The sequence below is a fragment of the Diceros bicornis genome, chromosome 10, assembly GCF_020826845.1.
Source record: "Diceros bicornis minor isolate mBicDic1 chromosome 10, mDicBic1.mat.cur, whole genome shotgun sequence".
Lineage (NCBI taxonomy): Eukaryota > Metazoa > Chordata > Mammalia > Perissodactyla > Rhinocerotidae > Diceros > Diceros bicornis.
The window spans coordinates 80,945,969-80,966,905 of NC_080749.1; the positions used below are offsets into that span (position 1 = coordinate 80,945,969).

Consider the following 20,937-nt stretch of genomic DNA (forward strand, 5'->3'; position numbering starts at 1 on the left):
ATTTATTTTTTTGTGAGATCAGCCCTGTGCTAACGTGCCAATCCTCCTCTGTTTTTTTTTTTTTTTTTTTTTTTTTTTTTGCTGAGGAAGACTGGCCCTGGGCTAACATCCGTGCCCATCTTCCTCCACTTTATATGGGATGCCGCCACAGCATGGCTTGCCAAGCAGTGCATCGGTGTGCACCTGGGATCCAAACTGGCGAACTCCGGGCCGCTGCAGTGGAGCGTGCACACTTAACCGCTTGTGCCACTGAGCCGGCCCGCATTCTGCTTTTAAATCATGTGTTCCAAAGCCATATTTGTACAAGTGCTATTTTGTATCTAAATGCATTTTTTATTTTTAAATTTTATTTGTTAGATATGGCCTGTTTCATAGTTCTGCTGAAGATAAGCTCTCTCCCTGGCCCTCTTGGAAGTCTAGACAGTTATTGCTTATGGCCCTTATGCCCTTCCTTATCCTTACATAGATTTTGGTTTCAGTCCAAAAAGGGCTGGTTCCATATGGAGCTGAGAGGTGCTTCACTGTTACGGCTTGGGACCAACTGTACATGATATTCAGCAAATATATACAAGGGTATTTCATGCTGTTTACATGTACGTACCAAAATTTGGGTCTTAGGAGAACCCTGCTGGTGGAATTTATTTGAAGGCTGTTTAAGCACATGTTTAAATGTTTTAAATATGTATTTCAATACTTCTTTCTTTGTAAATCTGATTTTAACATACTTGAAAGTATCTGTTCAAGTAGAAAAGATCCTACTCTATGGAGTGATTTTAATGCGAGTATTTTTCACACTCACAGAAGTCAAGTGATGGAGATTGTTGAGCCTTCAGTGTAATGTGCTAAGCAATTTAGTTTTTTGGTTTTTTTCCCCTTTACTCCTCTCTGTTAAATTTTGCCTTTCTTCTCCAGGGATTTGGTAACTGTTTAAAGAGGGGGACTAGCTTTGTTAGTTTATTAATCAGAGTGCTTTTTCTAAACAAAATAATTTTTTTTACTAAATCATGTTCTTTGAAAAGCTCTTTTTGCAAGACTTAAGGCTTTGCAAACCAGTGTGCTATGGCTGTTAGATGCTCCTTAATTTTATTCACTTTGAATATTATATAAATTTCTTGTATTGCTCCCCCTGGTCTTACAGTGGTCCCTATTTTTTCATATTTAAAATGAGAAAATTTGTTGTGCTTTCTCAAGTAGCTGATTCCCTGATTTAGCACAATGATCCCAGGTGTGTGTTTTATGAGCCTGCTTTTTGCAGTTGGAGGCTTGATATGGATATGTGCTTCTGAAGAAGTAAGCTGACGGGTTGGGATTCATGCAAATATGAATTCTGGGGTTTTCTGTGAGATGTAAATCCAGCAGCACTGTTACTGGTTTGAATTTGAAAGGGCATTATAACATAGCAATTAAAATATGGAACACCTGGTGTCTAGTGCCACGTCCTAGTAGCACAAGAATTATTTTCTAATGAGATTATTTCAGAAACAAGTAAATGAAAGGAACACTTTGATTCGAGCACAACTGAAACCTTTTTGGTTCTTATTGTTTCTTAATCTAATCCAGCCAAAGAAATAGGAATACCAATTTCTCATTCCTCTTGTCAGCAGCAGGGAGGGTCATTGAAACAAATAGGGATAATCACAAGTTAACAATTTTTTTCTTTCCTTTTTTTTTTTTTCTGGTGAGGAAGATTGGCCCTGAGCTAACATCTGTTGCAGTCCTCCTCCTTTTGCTTGAGGAAGATTGTCCCTAAGCTAACATCTGTGCCAGTCTTCCTCTCTTTTGAATATGGGATGCCTCCATGGCACAGCCTGATGAGTGGTGCGTAGGTCCGTGCATGGGATTTGAACCTGTGAACCCTGGGCCACCAAAGCAGAGAGCACAAATTCAACCACTATGCCACTGGGCTGGCCCCACAAGTTAACAGTTTTTACTTTAAATATAAATATGGAGCACCTTGGTGGTAAAGAATATATATATCTCTTTCTACATATTTGTATTTGTACATATATATTTATATACATAAACCTAGTTTGGTAAGTATCTGTTTGGGCTGCTTTAATAAAGTACCACAGACTGGGTGGCTTATAAACAACAGAAATGTATTCCTCACAGTTCTGGAGGCTGGAAGTCAGAGATCAGGGAGCTGACATTCTTGAGTTCTGGTGAGAACCCCTTCTGGGTTGCAGACTGCTGTCTTCTTGTTGTATCCTCACGTGGCGGAAAAAGAGAGAGAGCTCTCCAGGGTCTTTTTTGTAAGGACACTGACTCCATTCATGAGGCTCCACCCTCATGACCTGATCACCTCCCAAAGGCCCCACCTCCTAATACCATCACCTTGGGGGTTACGATTGCAACATATGAATTTTGGGGGGACACAGACATTCATTTCATAGTAGTTAGGAATCAATATGTGGTATTTAAGTACTAAGGCCTTTAGTAGAAGGCCTATATTTTACTGCTTGTATTTTCTTACAACAAAGACTTAAAAAAAATCTAATTCATAAAGTAAAATGTTGGTTCCAAGAAGTGTGACTGTATATAGTTATATGAGGTGGAGGAGTTTGTGAGTGAGTATGGTGTTTTACACAGGGAAAATGTCAGGCTTTAGCCCCTGAATGTTATTAAAAACAGCTGAAAAGAAACAGTGAAAAAACGATATTGGGTTGGTGATATTACAAAAGAGAAGCAGTACTGTAAGTCTCCAGAAGAGTACAGATGGGGGGCTCTAGCAAAGTAAAATAAAGAGCAGTAGCGAGATGCTGTTTTCAAATCCTCATTTTAGGTAATTTTGAGGGTTTGTTGGAGGATGTTTACTACAGGGAGAACAAAAAAGCAAGGAAAGGATTGAAAAGTATTCAGTATATTCTCAGGTGACCACTTAAACCAAGTAGACCCTTTACACTGATTAAACACAAGTTATGGTTTTATTTTTTATTTATTTAATAATTTTATTTATTTATTTATTTTCCCCCCAAAGCCCCAGTAGATAGTTGTATGTCACAGCTGCACATCCTTCTAGTTGCTGTATGCGGGACGCGGCCTCAGCATGGCCGGAGAACCAGTGCGCGCCCAGGATCTGAACCCGGGCCGCCAGTAGCAGAGCGCACGCACTTAACTGCTAAGCCACAGGGCCGGCTCTCACAAGTTATGTTTTTAAAACTGTAGTCTTAATTTGCTGCTTTTTCTAGGTATAACATCATATGGTGATTTTTTTCCTTGAAAAGGAATAACAAAATGATCCAATTCTTTTAACCTCTCTGAGACTACAGGACTGATAATTATTTGGTAATCATGCTCTTTTCCATCAAAAAAGCTCCCCTTACTGAGTATGATTAATTAAGTTCACTTTTAAATACTCCTTGTTCTAAGTTGCTATCCATGTTTAGAAAATATTTCAGTCTTAAAGTAAATTGCTTAAATTATTTCCCTCACTGAAATGTAAAATATAAGCAGTAAACTTGAATGGGCTATCACATATATCTGGCCTCTAACGGTGATATTCTTTAATAGTTTTAGAAGTAGTATTTAGAGTGTTTATCTGATTTTCTATTTATAAAGCTGTAAAAATAAGATGTTAAAAAAGCCTAATTTTTTTCCAAAACTCTTTGAAGTGGACATTTTAAAACACTAAGCTTCAAAGATTATGCTCCAAAGGATTTTGTGAATAACCAGGAAGGTCATGCTTGGAAGGTCTGCATGTTGCATCAGCACGGATGCATCCTCTAAGTTTGGTTTGCTTGCAGAGCCTTTTACTGTTGATGTATCTGCATGCTGCTGTGTGCGCATAAGCTGTAGTTCTTCAAGCTGTTTGTTCTACTTAAGATCTCTCTATAAACTCCAGTCGCTTGGTGAGCCTGTCTCTTCACATGAACTTCCTTGTTGTGTATTGTGAACGTAATACCACTGGATCTAAGTATGGAGACCTCTTGGTGGCTGTCGGGAAAGAGTCTTGTCATGTGAGGGATCGTCTTAGCTGAAGGAGTGAAAACACGTTACTTCCTGCTCTTGCCTGTTTATGAGATGTCTAGGACTAGAACTGAATATTGCAAACCATTCTTTGCATCAAAATCCTACTGAAATTCTCCAAGAATAGTTCATTTTCAACTCAACTCTAAGGAAGCTAGATCTAGTCTAAAGTAGGATGTTCCAGTTCACGGGAGTTCTAGTAAGGTGAAATCTGACACGGTCCAGAAAGAAAATGCTGTGGTATTTGGATTAATTTGGACTGTCATATAAGAGTTTTGCCCTGGGCAAAAAAAGTAGAATTTGGCGCAACCTTTGCAAACTCTATTTGGAACTGAGTTTTTTTCTTTTTCTGGTGAGGAAGATTAGCCCTGAGCTAACATCTGATGCCAGTCCTCCTCTTTTGCTGAGGAAGACTGGCCCTGGGCTAACATCCGTGCCCATCTTCCTCTACTTTAAGTGGGACACCGCCACAGCATGGCTTGACAAGCAGTGCATTGGTGCGTGCCTGGGATCCGAACCTGCGAACCCCAGGCTGCCAAAGCAGAGCGCGCACACTTAATCGCTACGCCACCAGGCCGGCCCCTGGAACTGAGTTTTGAAAACCTAGTTTGAAAAACTAGTTTTGCCCTAGACTGGTTTTGAAAAAAATCTTAACTTGTTTTGTCATAAAGTAATTCTGTTTAAAGAAGATCTGGGATTGGTTTTTACCTGGGCTGCTGTTGGTGGACTTCTTAAAACCACTGTGTTTTCGGATTTTCACTTTCAGAACTAGAGAGGAAATAAAACATACTCATTTAAAAAAAATAATTATAAACTCGGCCTACCTACAAAAAGACTGTTCTGAGTCAAGCACCTAATCATTCTTTTTTTAGCTGAGTACCAGGTCGTTTTTTTTTATTTGAATGAGAAACAATGACTGAAGTGGGAAATTTTCTACTTTTCTGTTAACAGAGCTGGGATGGGTGCTAACAGAAGAGGGGCATTTTGTCTTATTTGATGTGAACATACATCTAATCTCTACTTTCCTAGTGCCAGCTGCTGTCTACTGCTGTTTCTCGGTTTTATCTGCTTTGTCTCTGCTACTGTCTCTGTTCGTTGTGCCTTTTTCTTATCCCAAGTTTGGAAACACAGGGTATTTTGAACATATCAGCAATTGTTCCAAGCCTCTGAGAATGGGAGACAGACACAGAACTTAAGGATTTACTACCAAGAAGTATGACTTTAGGGAAAACCCTAACCAAAAGGTATCTTTCTAAAAAAGGTGCCAATTTCTATACTACTCTGCCCCTTAAATCTAGGTGTTCTTTAGGACGATCTGCTTAACTCTTGTCTACACATTATCTGTCTTCCCCCTGCACTGACCCACAGCACAACTGTTCTCTCTCTGCTGATTGCTGCTGATCCTGTACCTCTCGATTTTTCTCACAAACTCAATCCAGACTTTCCAGTTGCCTCCCATGTTTATGCTTGTCACTTTCATGTATTTCATTTGTCAGATCATTCTCCCTCTCTGACCCACCTACTCACCAGCCTGTTCCTTTCCCTATACTACCTGCCAGGATTAATGTGGTTAATGGCACCTCCACCTTCACAGCTATGAAGGGAAAAATCTAAGAATCTTCTTCAGCTATTGCTCTCCTTCCTATGCCAGCTGAACCCTTAGTTACCAAGCCCTCTTTCCACACTATTACTGAGTTCTCTCCTCTTCTGTTTCAACTGCCTTGATTGTTTTTGTGCTAGGCCCTGGGTTAGGCTTTCGGCATACTTTTTCTTTTTTATCATCTTCGCAACCATTCAAAGTAGGTTGCTTTACATTATCTCTTTTTCCTATCACATTTATGGATTAGGCTCAAAGAAGTTATTTAATTTGCTGTTCCAACAGCAAGGGAATGGTGAATCAGGTATAAAATTGGGTGACTTTCAAGTCCATTCTCTTTCCACTAAACACTCTTTCACCTAACATTTCCTTCCCTGGTTTGTAGCCACCGCTCACCTTTCCAGGTTTTGTACCTTCTCCCTGGGGTATCTTATGCTAGCCATATGGAAACATTTCCGATCCTGTGAACTGGTCATACTATTTTGCGCTTCTGAGCGTCTGCCCCTCACTTGGTTCTCAGCTCGTCATTCTCAACGCTTGTCTGCTTGTTGAGCTCCTTTTCTTCAGGTTGCTGCTTGGCGGTCATTTCTATGTAGCCTTCTTCAGAACCATCCCCACCCTCATCACACCATACCACCACCACCTCCTCTAGGGAATTGCTACAAGTATTGTTGGGTTAAGGTTGTTATTTTGTTTTCTGTTCCCAACGAGAATGTGATCTCTTTGAGGGCAATGACTCTTACTCATCTTCTTAGTTTTATTAGTCATAACTGTGAGTTGGAGCTAGTAAAGGTGTTCTGTCTTTATAAGAAGCAGCATACCAAACTTTGCACCCATTCTGAAGGACACTATAACTGTAGAGTTAATCTTGGGCAATTATTTGGCACGAACCTGGTTTATTTATGTATTTACATACATTAAACATTTGTTGAAGGCTTACTAGTGCTAGGCTCTGTACCAGATGTCTGAGGTAGAGGGAAAGACACCTTGGGGAGGAGAGGAGAAGGATTTGAATGAGGCTGGCATTTTTCTTTAGGGTCAGGGAGAAAATGTACCTGGCTGGAGCAGGTGGTGTGAATGGGACTATGAAAAATTGTAATGACACAGACCTGACTCTCAGAGAATGGTTTTGATATTAGTCTCCTAGCAGAGTGCTTGCTACTTAGTAGGAAGTCAGTAAATATTTTTGTTTAATTAATGAATGAAGAACCAATTAATTTGCCTGTTAATGAAGTAATGAAAAGTATAAATTTAGGATGTTGGGATGTAATGGTTTTTTTCCTCTTGTATTGACGAATACTTAAACTTGTAACCTTCAAGGTAAAATCCAGAAAACCAAATTATTCATGGTAATCTGAAGAAATTGTTTCTTTGAGAAGACATACTGTTATTGAAATGAAAAGATAAATTTGCCATTATGTGTTAGAATAGATTTGTGTATGTGATAAATGCTTCCTGTTGTAATTTTTTAAAACTTCCTAAAAACTCCCCTAATACTTTGTTTTGCGTGTTAATGAATTATCCTTCAAAAGAGGATCCTTAAGATAGCTTATAAAATGTTTATGCACAGTGATTTCCCTCCTTATATGTTCGTTTTATTGTATTATCCTTTCCTTTTAATGTAACTCGCCCTTACCCCTTATCCTGCACACCTTTTTTGTTTTTGCAGTATCTCTTGCTCCTCCTCCTCCCTCCATCCTACAGGTAACTCCTCAGTTACCTTTAATGGGATTTGTGGCCAGAGTCCAAGAAAATAGTAAGTTTATGTCTTCTTTATGCTGTAGATCAGATTATAGGCATAAAATGTCATTATATATGATTGGCTGAAGAGTAATTCATTCGCTGATACTTCAAAAATTTGAATTTTATGCACAAGTCACTGTATGAGCAGTTAGTGTGGATGATAAAATAATCAAGATGAAGTTCTCTACTTTCAGACAACTTAAAATCTGGTAGTGAAGATAAGACAAATAAATATAAAATGAGGCACACGTAAGAAAAGAAAGATCACGTCTAACTGAGGAGATGCTCTTTAATCACCAAATATCCCATGTTTTTCTGTGAGTTGCTCAGACAAGTAGTAGTTTAGTTTCTTATTACTGGAGTTTTAGGGTTTTGTGGCTAACTTGAGAATCTTTCTCTAGTCCTGTCATTCCAGGTGTAAAAATGGCCATACCATGGTAGGTCCCAGGGGACCAAATTGCCAGTCTGTCTCCCAGGAGACCTCATAGATTGGCAATGAATTTATGTTGGCTTATGGTCTGGTGTTAAGCTCTGTAGGATCAGATGACTAAGTTTTTTTGGTGCGTAGAGTCTTTTCCTAGGGAAGCGTTAAGAAAGCTCAAGAGACTGATGTCCTCAAAACAGGAGGCCTGTATCAACATTCAGTGAGGAATTGCTGTTACAGAGACCAGTGAGTGTAGTCTTTATGACAGATGAATTCTCTTCTTGTGAGCAGTCTATGTGAGGAGGCACATCACAATTATAAGGTTGCATCATGGGCATGGAATCTGAACTCAGGAATTACATTAATGAAAGATTTAGTGTCATCAGGCTGAAGTACCCAGTGTATGCACCTTGTAACAGGGATGGCCTCACCAATGGGATAGAGGTATTTGCACTCGCTTCTTAGGACTCCTGCCTCTTTGGTCATGGCATTGCTGGTACCAGAATGTGAGCTCTGTGAGAGCAGGGATTTTTGCTTATTTTGCTCTCGGGCTGTTTTCCTCAGCACTTAGAAAAGCCTCTGACACATAGCAGGCACTTCAGTCCCTCCTCCTTTTTGCTTCCATCGCTGACTAAATGCCCCCTCTTTATTGACACATTTCTTTCTTGTATTTTAACTGGTTATACTCCAGGCTTCCTGGCCTGAGGGCTCAGTGTCTCTTCCAGGTGCCTTTGCATCTCGATTTGCTAATTTCTGAAGTCAGTAGATTTTACTTCTGTTTATTGAAAGGTACCCCATGAGCACCTCCATTGTTTATCACAGTGTGATTGCCTTTTGGGATATCTTTTCTCATTTCTTTCCATAGTCCTATATACTTCTCACCTACAAAATGCATAAAAATAAGAAACTTTGTAGATGAAGTGAGCTGTGGCTGATTTTACATAACGATATAGCAGGACTTACACATTCAAATGAATGTTGTCCTCTTTAAAACATTCACCTTGGAAAGATATATACTCATCTTAGGAGATTATCTTCATAGCTTTCAAGTACATTATTTTGAAGATGAGCTGTGGTGGCAGATATTCACTCTATATTAAGTTTGATGTTTGGAAGAAGTCTGGAATTATGTGGAACCAGTTGTACTGGGCTAACTAGTAGGCCGTGATCCTGTTATTCTTCTTAGAATGCCTCTTTGGCTAGAGTTCACATGTTGCAGGGCCTTCCTGCTTGGTCCTCTTTAGCTCCTCATACCTCTTTCTGCTGAACTCTGGTCAGTTCTTTGAAGGATTCCTGCTTTCCTACCTTTGTATTTATTTATTTTTCTTTACATCTGTCATGAAATATCCACCCCTACCCCATCCCACCCCGGCTATTAGCTCTCACTCATTCTTCAGATTTCAGGAGGCCTTTCCTGACCCACGTGGGAGGTTTGGTCTACTGCTATGTTTCCGTAATGACAAAGCACTTACTACACTTAATTATAAATGCAAGTTTGCTTGTCTGTGTCTCCGTGACTTTTGCCCATTGCTGTATTCCCAGTGCTGGGCATAGTAGCTAGCCATAGTAGGCTTTCAGTTGATGTTTGTTGAATGAATAGTAATGAAACATGACTTCAAAGTTATTGCATTGATCTCATCCCATAGTAGTGTAGCTTTTAAGATAACAGGCATTGGAGTTGAAATTCCTGCCCTTCCATTTACTTACCATAGGACTCCTTAATCTTGGAAAGTTGCTTTCCACATCCATAAAATGAGGATTAAAAACACCACCTCCCAAGGTAAAGATTAAATGAAATAATGTATTGTAAAGTGCTAGCTGTGTAATTGGAACATTTTAAGTAAAAAATGATAGCTTATCGAAATAACAGGGAAAGACAAATAGCGTATAATTTCACTCATATGTGGAAGATAAACACATAGATAAGGAGAACAGATTAGTGGTTACCAGAGGAATAGGGGGTCCAGGGAGGGCAAAAGGGATAAAGGGGCACATGTATATGGTGACACACGAAAACTAGACTGTCGGTGGTGAACACGATGCAGTCTATACAGAAGCTGAAATATAATAATGTACACCTGAAATTTACACAATGTTAAAAGCCAATATGACCTCAGTAAAAAAAAAGTTATTAAAAAAAGGTAGCTTCTGTTAGTCTTATTAAATTGATTGAGGGAGTTATAAGAAAAGGTAAAAATGAACAATAGCAGCATCTTTGAGTAATTTTAAAGTGTAATTTCTCAAGTTGATTGTTTTGAAAGACAAAGTTCCTTTGGATCTGTGTTTTTGTGCAATTGTTTCAAGTCAATCTCTTTACCTTATGAATGTGAATAGGATGTATTATGGATTCTTACCCCAACCGTATGTAATTTGTCATAAAACATATGCTAGAATCACATATCTATATCTTTTGTTTATTTAAAAACAACCTATTAGGACTAAAAGAATTATTTTTAATGAATAAAATTTTGGAGTTCATGAAGTAGATAAGTTGGTAAGTACAGAGTGGAACAGCAAATGGGAAGAATACTAGAATAGGACAGAGTATGATGTAGATATGGCAGATCCTCACCAGGCACCAGAATCTTATAAAATCCATTTGATTCCATCAGTAGGCTTAGATAATAAATAGAAGATAAACAGGATTGCTCAGAGAATTTCACAGAGACAATACTGCTGCCTCATAAATAAGAATTAACTCTGTTCATTGAAATTGGGCTTTGTTGAGCTGTGCTCAGGTGTGTACCAAGCATTTTGAACGCCTTGAGTTCCCTGAGTTTGGAGATAATCTTTTAGATATTACTATATGCTGATAACTGAGCTGTGGAAGCAGATCTCTATAAGGAGACATTTTAAATATTTTAAATCACTCTTAGATATTTAGCCTGAAGAAATTCTGGATCATAAATTAGTAGAAATTCTGTATATATTAAAAAAAATACACATGCACAAACATCTTACCCAAAGTTGTTTGTGATTTCCACTCCACTAATTTGGTAAAATGGTATTTTAAAAAAACCATTGAGAGGAATATAGCTGATTATTAAAATTTATCTATTCACTAGACTCATTCTAATTTATTTTAAATTAAATATGGTTATAAATGTCGAAATTATTAATATTTCTGATAACGACTCCTCCTTGGATATAATGTAAAGCCAAAGTATATTGTGCTGATCTCTTTGAAAAGAAGGATATGTGTTCACATAGACAGCTCCCAGAGGCTCAGTACATAGTCACTGTTGTGGCTCAACTTTGCGCAGCTTCCGTCAGCGCTGAGGCGAGGGGAGGAGAGAGTCGAGCTTGGAGACTGGGAACATCGTGGTTGATGAGGAGGCTGCTCTTGCCCACTCATTCTTTGAAAGATTATTATTTTCAAGTCTAGGTTTATATTCCATGAACATAGAAGCTCAGATAGGAAATACGGAAGTTTGCATAATGTGTAGTTTTGTTATCAGCTTGATACATTCTTAGTTTCAGATACACCACCACCACCACCACCTGTGGAAGAACCAGTCTTTGATGAATCCCCGCCCCCCCCTCCTCCCCCAGAAGATTACGAAGAGGAGGAAGCAGCTGTGGTTGAGTACAGTGATCCTTACGCTGAGGAGGACCCGCCCTGGGCTCCAAGATCTTACTTGGAAAAGGGTAAGTTTCAGAGGGGTATCTGGAGGGATGAGAAGAAACCTCTCCTCAGAAATGAAATTTACTGGTACCAAAGAGAATCTTGTTTATTTTTTACGGACAGAGTTTTTGCCTTTACAACCTGCATGTTTTTATGAATGGTTTCTGTAAGGCAAAAATAAAAAAAGACAGAGTTTTTCTGGAATGCCTCAGAAAGAGAATTTTTCTAAAGTATTAGTTATTCCTACCCCTACACTTTAAAGCACTCTTTTTGTGGCATCTTATATCAGATATTTTGGTTTAAGTATCTCCATATAACTTTCCTCCAAAGAATAATGGTTTCTCAGTTTCTTTGCAAAGTAGTATTGGGCATTTCTATTAGTGAAAAGTTTCTCTTAATATATTAGCAACTGTGACAAGGCACTTTTGAGACATAGGCTTCCAAATCTCATCAAGCCTAATCAGCTCAGGAAAAATGTGTGCTGTCTTGAAGGACATTTTCTGTTAAGAAAATCAAAGCTATTAACTCACTGGGTTTCAAACCTGACCACACATTAGAGTCACCTGAGGAGCTTTTTTTAATCAAACACTGGACTTCCACTTCTGGCCAAGGTAGAGCAACAGTAATCGGGTTATGAATCCAGAAAAAAATATAAAAAATAGTGGTTTTCAGACATTGAACAACAGACAGTGATGGACTCTGACCCTAGAGAGAGGAACTCAGACACTGAGCCTGGACTGTCCTAGCTTGCTACCTGGAGGCAGTTTCCAGGTCACAGTGCAAGGAGGGGGGACCCAGACAGAAGCTGGAGGTCTCCCTGTGTAGAGAAGATCGAGAGCAGAGTTTTGGGGGTCCATGGAGAAGAGGTAGCTACAGACAGAGACCAGAGCTCTGGAGATCTGCGGAAGGGTCCCCTTGAGTCTTCGACTGAGTGCTGACCTGTCCATGTGTGTGAAGGACTCCCTGAGATCGAGAAAGGACAGCCAGAAAGGAGCAGGCAGAAAAATTCTTGGAAATAGCAGACCTGGGAATAGTTCATGTTCCCACACCAGCCAGAGTAGAAAGGCCTTATAAAACTCAAGGCATTGAGAGGAGGCCTCAAAAGTGTGTCCTCTTGGTAGTGGGGCCAAATTAGCCCTTAGAGACTACAGTTTGCTCTGGACTGCCCTGACAGATGCTCAGATGCAAACCTTGAAAGCATCCAGCTGATTTCAAGTGAACTCACTGAGCTCTGGGACAAAATCCAGCACTGTTCAAAGAATTCAGCAGAATCCAGTGCACCAAAAAGTAGGATTCAGTGTCTAGTGACCAGCAGCCAGTCAAAAATTATAAGGCATGTAAAAAGGCAGGAAAATGTAACTCATAACTTAAAAAACAAGCAGTCAACAGAAACAGGCCCGGAAATGACCAAGATGATGGAATTACCAGACAAGGATGTTATATAGCTATTCTAAATGCCACAGATGTCCAAGAAGGTAGAGGAGAACATAAACGTGAGAGAGAAGTCGAAGATATTTTTTGAAAAAAGAGAAAGAGAAACCCACATAGAATTTCTGGAGATGAAAAATACAATATCTGAAGTGACACTTCAGGAGAAAAAACCAGCAATCTTAATGATACGACAGTAGAAACTGTTCAAAATGAGGCACGGAGAAAAAACAAAAACCAAAAACAGAGCAACAGGTGTGTGGGACAAAATCAAATACTCTTCGTTTGCAGAAGATATGATCTTGTATGTAGAGAATCCTAAGGAATCTACAAAAAAGCTGGCAGAACTAAAGAGCGAGCTTAGCAAGATTACAGGCTACAAAGTTGATGTGCAAAATTAATTGTATTTTCATATACTAGCAACAAACAGTTGAAGATTGAAATTTTTTTTTTTTAAATCTTTTATTTATTTATTTTTTCCCCCAAAGCTCGAGTAGATAGTTGTATGTCATAGCTGCACATCCTTCTAGTTGCTGTATGTGGGATGCGGCCTCAGCATGGCCAGAGAAGTGGTGCGATGGTAAGCGCCCGGGATCCGAACCCGGGCCGCCAGCCGCGGAGCGCGCGCACTTAACCACTAAGCCATGGGGCCGGCCCTGAAGATTGAAATTTACGAAACAATACCTTTTGTAATAACATCAAAAATATGAAATACTTAAGGATAAATTTAGTAAAATATATGCAACTAGTATGATGAAAACTGAAACGAAGAAAAATTAATAAAGGTCTCAAATTGAGAGATATATTATGTTCTTTGATCATTATTTTTAAGAGACAAGTTTGCCCCAAATTAATCTATAAATTGAATGCAGTCCCAATAAAAATTCCAGCAGTCATTCTTATAGAAATTGACAAGGGTATTCTAAAAGTTAACATGGAAATGCAAAAGACCTAGTATAGTCAAAACAATTTCAAAACAAAAGGAGACTAATGTTGAGGATTTGAACTGCCTGATTTTAGAGTTCTGGTGGAAAGCTACAGTATTCAGGACAATGTGATGCTGGTGTAAGTATAGAAATATAAATCAATGGAATAGAATATAGAATCCAGAAGATCCACACACATTGTTTGACAGAGGTGCCAAGGTGATTCAATGGGGAAAGGGTAGTGTTTTCTACAAATAGTGCTGAAACAATTGGATATCCGTATGCAAAACATGAACTTCTACCCTTCACCAGACACAAAAATTAACTCAAAATATATTTTAGATCTAACTGTAAAACTTCTGGAGGAAGATATAGGAGAAAATTTTTGTGTTCTGGAGTTAGGAAGAAAATTTTGTAGAGAGCACATGAAAAACATGAAGCTTAAAAGAAAAAATTGACAAATTGAATTTCATTAAACTTTTCTTCTTCAAAGATGCTGTTAAGAAAGTGACAAGGCAAGCCATATGGGAAGAGTATTTGCAAAATAACTCAGTAAGGAGACAAACAACCTGTAGAAAAAAAGTGTGAATATACTTCACCAAATAGATACATGAATTGCAAAGAAGCACATAAAAAGATGCTCAGTGTTATTAGTCATTGAGGAAATGCAAATTAAGGCCACAGTGAACCCAGCTGAATACCACTAGACACCCTCTGGAGTGGCTACAGTTGAAGACACTGTCAGTACCAAGTGTTGGATGGTGTGGTGAACCGGAGCTCTTACACGTTGCTGGGAAGAATGTGATATGTTTCAGCCGCGTTGGCAGACAGTTGGCAGTTTCTTATGACATTAGACATATACATGTACCAGCTGATCTGGCAGAGGAATGAAGATGTCTGTTCACACAAAAACTTGAATTCGAATGTTCATAGCTGTTTTATTCATAATAGCCCAAACCTGGAACAACCCAGATGTCTTTCACCTGGTGTGTGGATAAACTAATTGTGGGATATCCATCCACATTCAATGGAATACTGTTCAGCAATGAAAAGGAACAAACTACTGATAAAAGCAACAATGTGGATTTCGTGTTATACTAGTAAAAGAATCCAGACACAAAAGACTCCGACTTTATGATTCCATCTAAATGAAATCTAGATCAGTGGTTTCCAGGGACCAGACTGGCAGGTGAGGGAATTTACATAGGGGCATAAGGAGACTTGGGATGATGGGCGTGTTCTGGATGACTGTGGTGTGGTTATACATTTGTCATGTATACAGGTGCATACATTTGTCAGAACTCATTGAACTCTACACTTAAGTGATTGTATTTTATGTCTAAATTACGCCTTAATAAAGCTGTTTTTAAGAAAAAAAAAAAATGAGCCCAAGGTACTACTACACTAGGCTGTGGCTGTAGACATTGACATGCTTTACAAACTCCTCAGCTGATTTTAACACTCTCCTAGGCAAAGTGATGACAGTTTTCAGCTCTGGAAAGCCAGCTCAGTTATTCCTTAAGAGAAAAGCACAATGAAAAGTTTTGCTTTCTAAAAATCTCTTCTATGAACATGTTGTAAAATTCTGGGGAGATTTGTAAGAGAGGAAATAAGTTTGTTTTCAGTCCAAGTAATTCTTGAAAATTTAAAAGAATATGCCTGAATTGTTCCCTAAGATGTTTTTCAAAGTTTGGTATATCTCTGTTAAGTTCAAGTCTTTGAAAACATGAAAATCAAATAAGCTCTTCCTTACTCTTTCTGGCAAAACAAAACCGAAAATAACCAACTCTGTTCAGCTTATGGTTGCTTTTTTGTGCGTGACTGTTCGGGCTGTTGCCTAATGACTCATTTTGCTGTCTTAGACCTTAGGACCTGGTTCTCAACCCTGCCTGCATATTAGAGTCACCTAGGGAACGTTTAGTATGTCTGTACCTCCAGACGTATTAAATCAGAATCTGTGGACGTGAGACCCAGGCATTAGCATTTTTTAAAGTTCCTCAGATAATCCCAAGGTTGAGAACCACTGCCATAGGAGAAGGTTTATCTTACCCCTTGATAACTACCCATATTAGCCAAGTGGAGATAATGTTATATGTAAGTATCTTGATTTAACTTGGGTAGACAACAGATATTTTCATGTATTTATTATGTGCCTGGCATAGTGCAAGACTTATATATATTACATGTGTAAGGCAGTTAGTTTCCCCATTTTTGCAAACTAGGAAATTGAGGTTCAGAAATAATTTATAATACTACAGAATATAATAGAAAATATCATAATGGTTGTTAATGATAATAAAAGCAGCTAACATTTATATAGAACGTTTACCATGTAAAAGGTATATCATATGTGCATTGCCCCATTTAATATAACAGTGCTTTGAGGTGTTAGCACTATTATGATTCCTATTATACAGTTGAGTAAAAAGCAGCTTAGGGGAGTTCCGTATGTTCTATAAACTGATAAGTGGTAGGGCTGGGATTTGAACTAGGTGGTGTAACTCCAGAGCCCATGTTCTTCACCATTGTCCTGACCCTGAGCCCAGGCGGCCCTGGGACTTGGCTGTACCGTTTACTAGGGTTAAACTCTTGGCAAACTTTGACTTCTTTGTCAGTGCCCATTTTATATCCCTGTCTTCTATCATGCCATCTGTTCTCGTGTTCTTCTGGGTCAGTGACATAACTTCTTGGTAGAAGTATAAACAATGTGTGGTAATTTATCAGATGACATTTCTGTCCTCACAAGACTGTGACAGTCCCTTATCTTGTTCATCTTTGTATCTCTAAAAATCAGCATGGATTTTCCATTAATGATTGTCAGAAAATGAATAGTGCCATTAATTCTATCTGGGGATTTCAGAAAGCTTCTCAGAGGACATGGAATTTGTGGTGTGCCTTGAATGATGAGTAGGTGTTTCTCAGGCAGAGAGGAGGGGTAGGAAGGGCCATCCAGGTGGAGGGAACCCTCTGGATGAAAGGGCCTGGCTCTTGAGGCGTGGGTGGGTTTAGGGAGAGAGTTGGGGATATGAGTACAGGAGGGGCAGCGAGTTGTGATTAGTGGTGGGAAACTTTGAATGCCAGGCTGTGGGTGTGAGGTGTTGGGATTTTTTTGTGTGTGAGGAAGATCAGCCCTGAGCTAACAGCTGCCAATCCTCCTCTTTTTGCTGAGGAAGACTGGCCCTGGGCTAACATCCGTGCCCATCTTCCTTTACTTTATATGGGACGCCGCCACAGCATGGCCTGGCAAGGGGTGCGTCGGTGCACGCCCGGGATACGAACCTGCAAACTTCAGGCCACCGAAGCGGAGCGTGCGCACTTAACCGCTATGCCACCGGGCTGGCCCTTTTTTTTAATCTGATGGTAGAGGGAAATTGTGGAAGATTTTTAGGCAGGTTAGTAAGTTCCCATGTACTTATATTTTAACTTTTTTTTTTTTTTCTTAAAGATACCTGATAGTAGTGTAGAGTGCATTAGAAAGGAAGAAAAAATAGGAGTTGGGAAGATCAGGTTGGATACCTTTCTAAGCAAGAGACAAGGGCCTCTACTGAGGCAGTGGTGCTGGACACCTTCTTCACATAAATACGTAGATGTACATGGAAGTGTTTGTCATATTGCACTGCCACTCAATTCTTTTAACTCCCTCAGAGTTATTTGCCAGATATCAAATAATGTTCTGTCTTTAAAAATCATGTTTTGTGATGTGTCAGCTGATAACTCTATTAAAGTCTTTCTTAAATTTTGTTAAAAGCAATGGAACTTGCAAAAAGGTCGTGGGTTCGTCGGTGGAGTAATTCTCACCACGTCAGTGTTTTGAATGGTCCCTTTGGCACCCAGAGCTGTTCTGCACTTTAAGATGGTGCAGCAGTGCACTTCTGTCAAGTAGAAGGATGGACAGGAAATGAGAAATTCATGACTGATGCCTGACTGACGGTATCATCTCAAGCAGGTCAGTTTTAGGAAGCAGTATTTATAAAAGTGGAGAATCTAGAAAGAGTCTCTACAAAATCATCTGCCACTCACACTGCTGAGAATATCTTCCGGTACCCCCAGAGATACGTGTGTTCCTGTGTACAGACTGCTGCACCAACCAGGCAGTGACTGTGATGATGTTTGGATTTGAGTGGTTTAGGGGGTAGAATTAACAAGACTTGGGGATATTTTCCTCTGAATTACTTTTCAGTGGGTTTGCATTTCTGTAAGCATCAAGAATATTATCAACTGTAAAAGAAAGTAAAAATTACTAGGTTGACTAGAAATACGAAATACTCTACGTATCTTGTATTCTCTTACACTCATAGTTAAACTCGTATGTCATTTAATTATATTTGTTTAGGTGTTTGGTTATATTTTGAGAGATACACACTAAACTCTTCCTAGGCCTCTCTAAAGTATTTTCTGGCATCCTTAATAGACCACTATAATGGCAAATATTCAGATTTTAAGAAAGCCATTTAATTTTTACTAAAGCAGGTCAGAAACACAAATTAACTGGGGCAAGTTGCACTATATCAAAAATCTGTGTTTTAGTTTCTGTTTCTTATTTATTTATGTGAGGATTAAGGTTGCATGAGAAACTAACAGTCAGTATATGCTTCTTATATATACTCCATCTCAGGGTAGATGGAGATTTATTGAGTGAAATTCTGAGTGGTAAAATAAAGGTACAAAGGATCTTTTATAAAAAAGATAAATCTTCAAGTGGATTTGAGCAAGTTAGAAGGTATCCCAATTTAACTAAACTATTGAGGTAGATGTAATACTTAGGAACCAGACTGTCCCAGATATCCTTGATAGGCCCCAGTTACCAAGTTATTTAAGCAATGAAACTCAGGAGAGCTTACAGATATCCTAACAGGTTTTCTAACACTTGAGTCTGTCATTGTGGGTGTGTTAAATTGGTGGATAACGCAGCCTGTGTTTTGAAAGAACGTGTATAGTAGATTCCCATTGTTCCCACACACAACTCATGAGAGTTCGGACACTGTTCTCACTCGGTGCACGGGCGAGGGCTCTGGAAAGTGCCGGAAAGGAGGCATAAGCCTGCTCTTCCCTCTGTCTGTCTCACCTGCCTCCTCTCATAGTGCCTCTCACTGCAGTAGTACAATTTTAACATTTAAAGTTGTGTGTTTTTACACGATATGGTGCTTCAACACAAGCTCAACTGAAGAAACAGCGTCTTTCCCAGTTCTGGGATTGTGTCTCATTCAGTGAGGTATTTTCCCATAGGCTGTTGAAGGGTAAGTTTGACTAAATGTGATTTTTTGCCATTTACATTGTTTTGACCCTAACTTCCCCAAGATGGGATTCCATTGTATAAGACTGGGTATTAGAAAAAAATTTTTTTGGTCTGTGTTTAAAAAGTCACTATGTTTGAAGTGCTGTGGGAGTTGGGAAGGGATGCATATTCATTTATTTGGTTCTTTCTCTCTAGGAATGTTATTCTTTTCTTTCACATCCTATTTTTTTTCCCTCTAGTTGTGGCAATTTATGATTATACAAAAGACAAGGAAGATGAGCTGTCCTTTCAGGAAGGAGCCATTATTTATGTCATCAAGAAGAATGACGATGGTTGGTATGAGGGAGTTATGAATGGAGTGACCGGGCTCTTTCCTGGGAATTATGTTGAGTCTATCATGCATTATTCTGAGTAAAGCTCGGCAGGGCCCTGTCGCCCTCACAGAACAGTCAGGTCTTCCCACATTATCACAAGGCCCTGGGGATTCCCCTCCAGTGAAATGAATGAAGGATACAAATGACAAAACTGCTTACGTTTCTTTGGTTTATCCCCCAGTATTAAAACAAACAAAAAAAAGCAAGCCGAGTCCGAACAAATGGATCTTCCTGCCATCACTTGTACTGTGCTGAGCTGTTTGGATTGAAATAAGGTGACCATTTCTAAATATGTCAGAGGTATAACAGCATAATGATGTAAAACAAATCAGGTTAAGACTGATTCAGAAAAAACGGGGATCTCTCTCAGGAATACTGTGTACCCTTGGGATTCCTCCTGCGGTCTGTGGTGTGGGATGTTCTTCAGTGCCCGCGCTGAGGGTTAGCCTCGTGGCCCCACACTGCTTCCCTGTGAGGACGGAACCAGTATTTAAGACCATACGTAACCATTTTTATAATTGTTTCCGATGGCTTATTTGTTCTTTAACACTGTAAATCCTGCATTCTCTCAGCACTTGAGTGCACCGAAGGAGTCAATGCTGGCCTGACTTGCATCCCTTCCTGTTTCTCAGTGTGTGGATCACGAGGAGGATGAAATGAGTCTCCAGACATGCTGAGGGTGGTTAACAGTTGCGGCTTGATGTCAGCCTGCTGCTGCTGCTGCATGAGGCTGCACTGCCGCTGGCGCCCGGCGTGCGCAGACCCGTGCGGTGTGGTGGCCTGGTTCAGGTGCGGAAGGGGCCCGAGAGTCTGAGGACGTGGCCTGTCAGCAGAGCGTTCTGCTCCACAGCGTCCTAGCCCCTTGCCTTAGGCGCTGTTTTGAGGAGTAGGATCCTGGAGGTCAGACCCATTATTTCTTTACTTCTTTCACTGTTTAGAAAACCATTATTGTTTTTTGGAAGATAGCAGTTATTTTCAGGAAGTCTCTTGACAGCCACTGAAGTACAAGGCTGGTGTGCTCTCGGAATGCTGCTGATGGCAGTGTCAGCTGCTGCTGAGTTGCTTACTCCCTTGACTTCAGAAACAGGCAGTACTCTCCTGATTTCGTCTGATTGGCCTTTGAAGTAGCTGCTTTGGGTAAGAATTTGAGCCTTAGATCTCAGACAACGAGTTGTGGCGTAAGTGGTATCAGGCCAAATACTTACCCAGTCACACACACAAAAATTAATGTAACTGAGGGAAACAATAACAAAGTATTTTTTTTCACCTGCACAATTATAGCTTCAAATTCTTTGGTGTTTATAAGGCAGGTGGCTTTAATTGTCACTTCTGTAATCAGTATAAGAAATACTGAAAGAACCTGGGAGGGCTTGCTGCTCGGCGAGTGAACACTGTGGTCATGAACCGGCTGGTCAGGCCCAGGGACGCGGCCGGAAGAGAGTGTGGCCAGGTGTCCTCCCCGAGCTGGTGAAAGAGGGGAGCAGCGGCTGACGTGTTTCATATGTGGGCTTCAGCGTGATGGTGCGCACAGAGGAGCGCGACTGAGAGGTGACCAGTGCGGCACGTGGGAGGGACTCAGGTGGTGGAGTGGCAAGTTCAGATTCCACTTGTGGACCTG

The 20,937-nt window shown here is 39.9% G+C and overlaps 1 protein-coding gene across 13 annotated transcripts in view; it reads left to right on the forward strand.

Moving 5' to 3' along the window:
• The window catches only part of ABI2 (abl interactor 2), a 118,978-nt gene extending 98,652 nt beyond the window's left edge, over positions 1-20,326 (forward strand). For 9 of the 13 annotated variants that reach the window (XM_058549653.1, XM_058549644.1, XM_058549651.1 and 6 more), the window contains 3 exons: positions 7,233-7,319; positions 11,205-11,378; positions 19,185-20,326. In XM_058549653.1, coding sequence (XP_058405636.1) covers positions 7,233-7,319; positions 11,205-11,378; positions 19,185-19,360 — 437 coding nt within the window. In that variant the 3' untranslated portion in view covers positions 19,361-20,326. The remainder of the gene's footprint in view (positions 1-7,232; positions 7,320-11,204; positions 11,379-19,184) is intronic. The other 4 variants (XM_058549654.1, XM_058549646.1, XM_058549645.1 and 1 more) reach the window with 1 other exon arrangement.
• The last annotated feature ends 611 nt before the right edge of the window (positions 20,327-20,937 follow it).